At 33.7% G+C, this 10,306-nt stretch overlaps 1 protein-coding gene across 2 annotated transcripts in view; it reads left to right on the forward strand.

Moving 5' to 3' along the window:
• Nucleotides 1–2,326, forward strand: part of Ccdc102b (coiled-coil domain containing 102B) — a 195,433-nt gene extending 193,107 nt beyond the window's left edge. The window contains exon 6 of one of the 2 annotated variants that reach the window (XM_048806624.1): nt 2,144–2,326. In XM_048806624.1, coding sequence (XP_048662581.1) covers nt 2,144–2,302 — 159 coding nt within the window. In that variant the 3' untranslated portion in view covers nt 2,303–2,326. The remainder of the gene's footprint in view (nt 1–2,143) is intronic. The other variant, XM_048806622.1, reaches the window with a different exon arrangement.
• The last annotated feature ends 7,980 nt before the right edge of the window (nt 2,327–10,306 follow it).

Below are 10,306 nucleotides of genomic sequence, written 5' to 3' on the forward strand. Positions count from 1 at the left end.
GTCTGTTCTAGTTTGCATTCCTACCAACAGCATGTTGGTTCCTTTATTTCTACATCCTCATAATTAGACTTTTGAATTTTTGATGGTTACAGATTCATATATATTTGTAAGAAATAATACAAAGAGAAGTGTGCAGCCTTTACCCAGTTTCCTCCAATGTTATCATCTTACAAAATTGTCTTATAATAGTACAACCAAGATATTGAAACAGAGAAAGTCAGAACAGAGAGAATTTCCATTTTAAGAATATGTGATGTTGCCCTTTTATAGCCATCTCCTGCATTTCCTGACGACCCTCTTACCCATCTCTAACTTGATTTCCATTTCTGTGTTTTTGACATGTCAAAATGTTATGTACATTGTAATAATTATTCCCCTAGTTGAATGAAGATGAATATCTTTCAAAGTTTAGGAGATATTCTATTTTATTTTCTGTACATTTTGTCTTTTCACATTTTATATCCAGTTAATTTTCATAAACTTGATACAATTCTTTGTATAATAAGGTACTTGGTCTCATGTACAAAATACTATATTATTTACTGTGCACAAATTGTATAATTGTGATTACATTTATCATTTTATGATATCTTGGCTTGGGATTATACTTAGGAAAACTTGTACTATTTGGTGATTTTAAAAATGTATCCGCATTTTTCTTCTAACATTTTCCAGTATTATATACTCTTTTTTTATTTTTTTACTTTGATTTTCTGATTCATCATTATCAAGATGACAATTCATAAAAGATGTGAAGAAAAATTCAATTTCTAGTTGTCTACCTAATTTTCCTAAGTAATTGAAATAAGATTTCAAACTGATACCATTCTTTGTGATTTTTATATATTAATTATGATGACAGTGTTTTTCAGAAAGTCAAAGAAATATCATTGGGTTTTCCTACAGTATTATAATATTAGGAGGAAGTACAGATTTTTTTCTTTAAAGCTTTAAGAAAGCTGTATTCCATGATGCAATACTGTTAATGTTATGCCGTGAATTTTCACAAAAAAGTAGAAACCCTTATTAATTATCTGTGGCCAATTACTCTATTCTATAAATGTATGTTGTGCCTGGTGTTGATCTTGGCAACACTGGTCAAGCAGCTGTGCCATCATAGATTCATCTGCTTCTTTACCATGTTCTCCAGGTCACTGAATCAGATTCCCTGGTTTCTGGAGGGATGGCTGGTGACAGTAGGATTGCAGCTGCTTCTCTCTCAGAAACACAGTTAATAGCATACAGCCTCACAACTTCCAAGACTTCTGTTGACATTGTAGCTGAAGAGCTCTTTTGCTTTTATTTTTATTATATTTTACTCTTCACTTATGGGTATGTGATTTTCTTCTTTGGAAAAGATACATTAAAACATTTCCTGAATAAGGAGGGAATTGAAACATTTACTTAACAGAATAAAGAGCTGCATTTTATTTTAGCCATTTTAGACACAAAGGAATACATCTTCCACTTACAGTTATATGCTAATCATAGTATTAATTGCAAGCTGGGCACAGTGGTGCTCACTTGTAATCCCAGTGACTTGGGAGGCTGAGATAGGAGGATCACAAGTTCAAGGCCAGCCTGGGCAACTTAGCAAGATCTTGTCTCAAAACTAAAAGTTCTTGTGGTTCCACATGAATGATTTAAATTACATGTCCACTACAACCCAATGAGAGTTCTGATCACTCCACCTATTGCCAATGCTGAATGCCTTTGTTTTTCTAAATCTTTGTTAATTTGGTAGATCAGAATAGTAGCAAATGATTTTAATTTGTGTATTTTTGAAGTTTCAAGAGAATGATTAGACTAAATGGCCTACATATGCTTGTGTCTTTTTCTTAACTTTCCACTCTGTTCCAAGAATCTTATGTACATTCTTACAGAATAAATATGCTCTTATAACTATCAGTTTAAAAAAAAAAGTGGGGCAGGGTTGTGGCTTAATGGTAGAGCACCTCTGTGTTCATCCCCAGTGCAGACCCCAAAAAGAGACATTAATTGCAGCAAGATAGAGTTTGAGATGGAGGAGGTAACCCATCTGACTTTTTCCTGGAATATTTTCTCCTTGGTCGGAAGAACTTGTCTTTCTTCCGACTTCATCAGAGTAGATTACAAATAATGGATCCCTGCTTTCTCTTAAAAGGAACTGTTGGAACTTCGACATGCTTATCAAAAACTAAGAAGACAGTACCAGGTGAAGGTGGCAGAACTGAATCCTGCAAACAGCCCAGTGGATCAGAATGAGGCAGAAGCAAAGAAACTCAGATTTCAAGCGGAAGAACTGAAACTGGGACTGAACTAAAAAGAAGATGAGGTACTTTATAAATAAGCATGTAAGCATGTGTTGGATGGCTTCAAACATCACTTTATAGTGTGTATGAGGCATTTTGTTCTTTATTAATGCATCATTAATCAGGGTAAAAACCTTCATATTTTAACAACTAAAGTCAATTTTAAAAATTATATGGAAAGAGAAGAAAGATTACAACATGCACATTTGAGTGATAATAGTATGTTTATAGCTTTAACGTTTCAGCATAGTCTGGTGTGTGTGTGTGTGTGTGTGTGTGTGTGTGTGTGTGTGTTTAAATATGGACACAGTATAACTAAAACCTGGAGTTTTAAATTTAAGATTTAAGCATATGTCAGAGAAATACAATACTTGTTGTGACTATACATTATATATATTAGCACTGCTCTCGGGTTTTTTGAATGAGGCTCATTTTGCTGGGTGAGGTCAACTTGTTAATGGCTATGAAATATCTCAGATGGTTCCGGAAGGCAGTCATCTTAGTGTGATGTCTAACAGCACGACTGTGACTCTGGTGCAATTTCAGCTTCACTTATGAGTACAAATAGTTTGTTTATTTGTTTGTTTTCACAGCAACATAGTCTCCACTGTCACTGTGACTGTGGGACTGTCCTCTCCAAGTTGTGGTAATGTCAGATTCCATTCACTGCATTCCAGTCACTGCATCTGCTCCTGTTGGACAACTTGTGAGGCAAAAAGCAAAAAGCATTGGCTCCCTCCTTAGAAAGACTGTTTACAATTTTGCATGAGAAATAATAACAGAACATATTCTACATTTTGTGCTTTAGTTTTTAATCAATGTGATTTCAGTCAAGCAAACTGTATTTCTCTAGTGAAATCTTGTGAAAACAGATTCATTCCACTAGTGCAGCTCACACCCTGCTCTCTGCTCTTACTAGTGTTGTTTTTTGGTGGGCACTTCATCCCTGATATGTCTCTTTTTAATGAAAATATGCATCCATTTATTGATATTCATATATATGCGAAGAGTAAGTCCAAAGAAGACTACAGTAGTCTCAAGAGAATATTGTTAGGTTTTTCTTCTATTATAGCCATTATTTCTGGGAATAGTTTTAACATGCTCATGTTTATTGGGGTGGCAGGTGTGGTAAATAAATTGTTGTGTTTGTCAATATAAGCTTTAAGAAATAACTTGGTGCTGAATCATTTGCAAGGGAATGAATATATATTCTAGAGTTTGTTAATCAATGAAATATTATTCTCCAATGATCTGATTCAACAATATCATGGAATAATGTAAAAATGAGCCATGTTCTCAAGGATGGGCATATAATTTGCTCCTCTATGTAGGGTTATGTGTCCCACAGAATCAGTGACAGGTGCGGCCATCTGATGCTTGCTTCACTGATATCTCATGAGGAGAAGCAGAGCTCATCAGTTGCTCTGTTAGTCAGGGTTCTCTGGAGGTACAGAATCAACAGGAAGTATAATTATAAAAAGGAGACTTATTAGGCTGGCTTACCCAACCAGAAGCTGGATAGTCCACCATGGACATCTGCAGGCTGCAGAGCTGGAAGAACCAGTAACTGTACAGTCCAAGAGGCTGAAGCCCCAGAACAAGAGGAATTAACAGTGCTACCCTAATCTGACACTGATGGCTTCTGGAAATTCCCTGAACACTCACTGGCAGAGTCTACTTTGGAAGAAGAGTGAAGAAGCAAGAGTCTGACATCCTCAAACCATTTTATCAGCAATCTAGAACCAGTTCAAGAAGAGTTAAGCTTGAATTTGCTGTTGCTTCCTTGTTCTTCCAACTTTTATTCCATCCAAGCCATCATCCTGTTGGATGGTGCTGCCCACGTTGGGGAGGGTCTCCACTCCAGTTGCCTATTCCACATGCCAATCATTTCTAGACACATCCTCTTTAACACAGACTCTTAATCATTGGCATCTCTTAACCCAATCAAGTTGATGATTCAAATTAACCATTGCAGTTGCCATCAGAAGCTTGAGAGCCAATACAGGGCTTGAGCATGTCTCTCTTCTTTCTCTCTTCCCATGTGCATTTTCTTCTAGATCTCATGTCATGAAGCATGTCCTATAATAGAACATGTTCATAATCTCCACAAAGATCCCAAGATAAAGAAGACATGAAGCAACACTTTTGCTGACCCACCATGGAATCCATACAAGTAAAAGTCGCTATGTGCTGATACAAGTCATTGAAACTTTGGAGTTATTGCTGGGGGAAAAAAATCTTAGTTGAAGCTGATGCATATGGTCATTAAAATAATATAAGAAAACAAACTCTAAATACATGCTTGGGCTTCTGTGCCAGAAGAAGGAGGTTAGAAAATATATTGGAGATTGGAATGATACAGACCTATTTTATGGAGTGGTGAAACTTCTGGTACATTAATTTCCTTTGATATCTTGAAAGACAGATGATGAATGGGGATTATCTGGTGGCTTTTAGGTGTAAAGATGTGAAATAATATTTCTTGTTTGCTATTGGTGCATTTTATAAGTGCCTATAATAAAGAAGAACTATAAAATAATTGTCAAATTTTTAAACAGATATGTAAGATTATATAATAATTTAAGGCATCCTATGGTTTATACTGCTGTAAAACACATCTGACTTTTATTTCCAAATGAGAAAATATAAAACTAAGAATTTCTTCAATAATAAAGGTCAATTAGAGTTGAATTTTGTGGCAAAGACCAAATCAATGGTGTGTCTATCAAATAACATTAAAGCCCCAACTCTATTAAAGTAGCTCTTAATAAATCCTTTAAACTGAGTAAATTGGTGCAGGGAGGAAAGATTGAGGCTGTACCTCTACCAGAACATCTCATAATTCAGGTAACTAAAAGTAGCTTGGCGACAGAGTTATGTCTCCAAAGGAATTTAAGATGTGATTATTGACATGCAGAAGTTACTGGAATGAAATAGAAGAAGACTCTGTTTCATTTATACTGACAAATGAGCTTTCAGCCTGAGCTGAAAGAAATTAATTTTTCAAGACTTGAAATAATTTTTTGTTCCTCCAAACTCCCACAAGAATGTTGCTGGCTGACTGTTATTTCAACACCGAGGGAGCAAATAGTCCTTATTAACATATTAGACATAGCCATAATATGATGTTGATGATGATGATGTTGTTGTTTGTGGTCTTGGTTTTGGCCTCAGCATTTTAAAAGGTAACAATAATAATAAATAAAGAAATAAAATAAAAGAGTTGCCTACATACTAGGCAACTATTTTCAGGAAGCATAAGTCAGGCAAAATATAGAAATATTCCAAGGGACACTGTAAGTGCCCCATAACATCTACCAAGTTAGAATTCATTAATGTTTTCTATTTCGCTTTTATATATGGAAAAATTTATTTGACTTTCATTGTCCTACTTTTCCTACAGTATATTGAGTATGTAGGTGTGGGTATAAATTACTTTCCTTTTTAATGCATAGATCTCTGGAGCAACAGAGGACACATTGAGATCTGATACAGAAATTACCATGAGATCTTGAATGTTGAGACCACTGCTGAATTGGGAATGTCATTTGTATAATCTCTTAGGGTAGCAGAGGAAAATTTTTGAGTGAAGAATAGAAGAAAACATCTTATGACCAAGAGAGTGGGCTGTATGGATACTATATATAAATGGGTATTTGTGAGTGCATTTGTGTGTGGGGGGTGTCAATACTGCTGCCCTTTCCTGAGGGAAGCTTATGTTCCCAAGCATAAATGGCAGGCTTGATCCTGGTACTTGTTTGGCTAAAGAAATATGTGTTACTTTCCAGAAGGGAAACCATGGTTCCATATGTAGAAGGATAGGGGTTTATTTTATATTTAAAGCCTAAAAAATGGATGCATCAATATGTATGTTCAACAAACAATATATTTCATACTTTTATACTTCTACTCCAGTTAATTTATCACTAGAGAGGATTAACCCAAACCACCAGCAGCTCAAAAGGAATCATTTTACTTCAGTTGTGAAGTCCTTTACTATTTTCTAATTAAATATCATCACTGAATTTGATGGTTGGGAATAAAAATATTCACCGTGAAAATAAGATTTTTGCCTTAGATAGCATTCAACATTTCCATAGTTTCATGTATTATGGAGAAGCAAAGAAAAATCATGTCTGTGTTATTGCTGAGCTTTTCAATTTCATAGTAGCAAATTCTTTAAATTGCAATTAGCGTTTAATTAGAATTGCCAAAATCAAAGTTTCTGTTAACTCCCACAAGTCAACAGATTTTAAATAAATTAAAATGAGATATTAATCCTCTGTACTGTAGAGAGAATAGATATTCTTGGGCCCAAAGGAGCAAATCCAGAATCTGATTAAACAAATGATCAAATTAAAAAATTCCTTTTTGGGTGAGTTGTTTTTCATTAGCAAATATAGCATTAAAAATTCTAATTTTATATATATTTTAAAAAGTGAATATCAGTTCTCACCATTTCATCAAAGTTTTTCTGTGTTTATGAGTTACATTTTAAAATGGAAAAATTTAATCATCATATATCCACATTAAAATATCAAAATAATACTTCAGTATATGTGGTGAGTAAAGCAGTGAAATAAAAATACAACAGTACAATAAGCAATGTTGTTAGAGACAGAAATAGGCATATGCTGAACTCATAAGTTTCTGTTTCTTGCATCAAAGAAGGAATGTACATAATATAAATTAAAAAGACACATGAATATTCAACCTTTAGAACTGGTGTCATAAAGGCTAAAGGGTGGAATGAAATATTTGCCAAACATTTTGTAAATCATCACATCACACAAAAAAAGGAAAATAAAGGGGAAAAAGTCAATTGGACTATCACCACACAGTACTAACATGGTACTTTAGCATGTGGGCTAAAATGACCAGAATATTTTACACACCATTATAATCATTGTTGCAAATAATATTATATCTTGTTTTATTGATAATTATAACCAGTTTTCCTGTTGCTTTTTAGTGTCCACAGATAGTGTTTCAAGGGATACAGTATTATCTCAAGGGATATAAATCAAAGCATTAATCTATCTTCCCCAATTGGAGGTTATTTGGATTTTTTCCCAACATCCTTCTACCTAGAGACTCTTAAAATATCCAATACACAAATTTTTTTTCATTTCAAAAGTTCTCAAGGTGGAATTACTACCTTGTATAAATGAAAATGGTTCTTAATATGTGTGGTCTTACCAATCTTCTTTCATTCTCAGTAATAGTTCAAATCATGGAAATGACAGCTGCTACCTGATGCAGAATGGTAACTGCATCTAATTAATGCAAAAGTAAGGTGACCCTCAGAGAATCTATTTATAAAATTAAAAAGCTTTTAGTCGCTTAATTTGTGATGTTCTTAGTTGTATTTTTAAAATTCCAGTTATTTTATATTTATATATATATTATATTTAGTTATTTTAATAAATATATATTATATTTAATATATTTAATTAAATATAATAATTTTATTATATTTATTATACTAATATATTAATTAATTAATTAATATATTAATTAATATATTATATTAAATATAAAAATAATTAATAAATATATATTATATTTAGTTATTTTAAGCCCATTTTATATTTTCATACTTTGCATATTTTAATTTTAACTTTTCATTAAAAATTTTATATGTTTGATGCTTTGATAAATTAATGAACATTACCTTCTCTTCTCATGGTTTATCTTTATGTGTATGTTTTAAGAACATGTTAGATCCACTCAAATTCAAGTATGTACTTCAGTGTTCTTAGCTGTAGTTATTAGGCAATATACTGGATCTCTAGAATTTTTTCATCCTATGTAAATGAATCTCTGTACCCTTTGACTAAAATCTTCCTGGTTCCCACCACATACTCCCTGATAAAAAAGCATTCTGTTCTCTCCTTCTATAAATTGGACATTTTCGGATCTTACATGTGGGGAATGGTGACTTGTACCATGGTCTTTGACTGCCTTGGAGCTGTGGTTGCACTTTGCCCTGGGAACTTTCTATGAAAAAGTGCAGACAAGATTGTCCAGGAACTATAGTAATGCCCTGCTGAGAAAGTTCTGTGCAAAGGCATGGAACTATATATCAGTCTTGACCTTGAGCTCAGACACAGGCTGCCAGTGATAGATAATTCTGAGCATAACAAGGTAACCATAATATCTTGCAAGCACTGCATCCTTCAAGACTGCCTGCTTTGCAGAAACTTTCCCACAAATAATCTTTTTGTGATAATACTTATAAAGTAAACATGCTGTGCTGGCTTTGGGTTACTGTTCTCCCATCAGAGGTTGGTGTCCCATCTTGTCCCAGCTTCTCTCTATAAATGTCTGTGTGTCTTTCTTAATCCCTCATTGCCCCTCACTGGTTTCTAGGGCTCGGCTGTACAGGTTGTGGCACTTACATACGAATGAGATTGTGCAATTTTTATCATCGTGTTTATTTCACTTAGCATATTGTCCTTCAGGTTCATCCATGGTTTTGCATATGGCAAGATGTCATTTTTTAAAGGCTTAATATTATCCCATTGTTTATGTTAAATATATAATGATATTTAATAAGTATTAAGTACATTATAAATTTATTATGCTGTATTCATTTACAATGAACATTCAGCTTGTCCATATCAAGATTTTGCGGACAGTTCTGCAATGATATTAGAGTGAAGATATCTCTTTGATATATATTTATGCTGAAGAGAAATTGCAGGATCAAATGGTCATCATGGTTTTAATTCTTTTCAGGAACCCATATCATTTTTCATAATTGCTATACCAATCAACATTCCCACCGAGAGTGTACCCAGTGTTCCCTTTCTCCACATCCACACTAAAACTTACGACTGTGTCTTTGGGAGGATAGCCCTCCTAACAGTGTGTGAGCTGATAGCTCACTTAAGGTTGAACTTATATTTCTCACCTTTTTGTATACCTGATTATTTGTATGTCTTCTTTGGAAAAAGTGTATTCAGGTCTTTTGGTCATTTTGTTTAACTAAGTAATTTGGTTTTGCCATTCAGTTATATGAAATCCGTATCTATTTAGAATATTGACCCCTTATCAGTTTTCCAGGGTTTCCCACCTTGAGACTGTTTTCATTTTGCTCACTGTTCCCTTTTTCATGCATAAGCCCTTTAGTTTTCTCTTGTTCCAGCTTTGTTTTTGCGTATTTATTGCCTGTGCTTTTGGTATCAGATTAAAAAAAATCACTTCTGAAACAAAAAAAAAAATCAAGGAGCTTTTACTGGTTTTTTTTTTTTCTTACAACTATATGGTTTCAGACTCTGTGCTTATGTCTAGATCATGTTGAGTTGGTGGTGAGGATATTATTAAGGGTCCAATTTCGTTCTTTTGCACATGGACATCCAGTTTTCCCACACCACGTGTCATAGAGACCTCCCTCCCTAATCATGAATTCCTACGTGCTCCTGTTGACACTTAGATGGCCATACATGCATGAGTCTGTTTCTGGGATCTCTGTTCAGTTTCACTGGCCTATTTGCATGTTTTTATCCCCCAAACATACTGTTTTGATTGCTGTAGCTTTTTAACATAACTGGGAATCAGAAAGTGATTGCCTCCAACTTTGTTCTTTCTTGCTTTGACAATTCAAGTGTTTTCACGGTTCCACACATACATTACATGTTTTTGAAAAATATTATTGTAATTATGATAGGGATTGAATTGAGTCCATAGATTGCTTTGCATAATATGCATATTTTAACAATATTACTTGTTTCAAATATTACTTGTTTTATTTATGTCTTCACTTTTTTATTAGCCCTTATAGGTATCAGTGTTAAATTCTTCCACTTCCTAAGTTAAATTTATGAAGTATCTTATTTTTTGATGTTGTAAATAAAGGTGTTTCTTAATCTATTTTTTGGTAGTTAATTGTTGTTCAAATAAATACTACTCTTTTGTGTATGTGCAGTCTGTACACTACAGAATTTGTTTATTATATCTAACAAGCTTTTCTTGGAGTCTTTGGAGTTTTCTTTTTTAATATTTATTTTTTT

This window comes from Marmota marmota, unplaced genomic scaffold (genome assembly GCF_001458135.2).
Source record: "Marmota marmota marmota unplaced genomic scaffold, marMar, whole genome shotgun sequence".
Taxonomy (NCBI): Eukaryota; Metazoa; Chordata; class Mammalia; order Rodentia; family Sciuridae; genus Marmota; species Marmota marmota.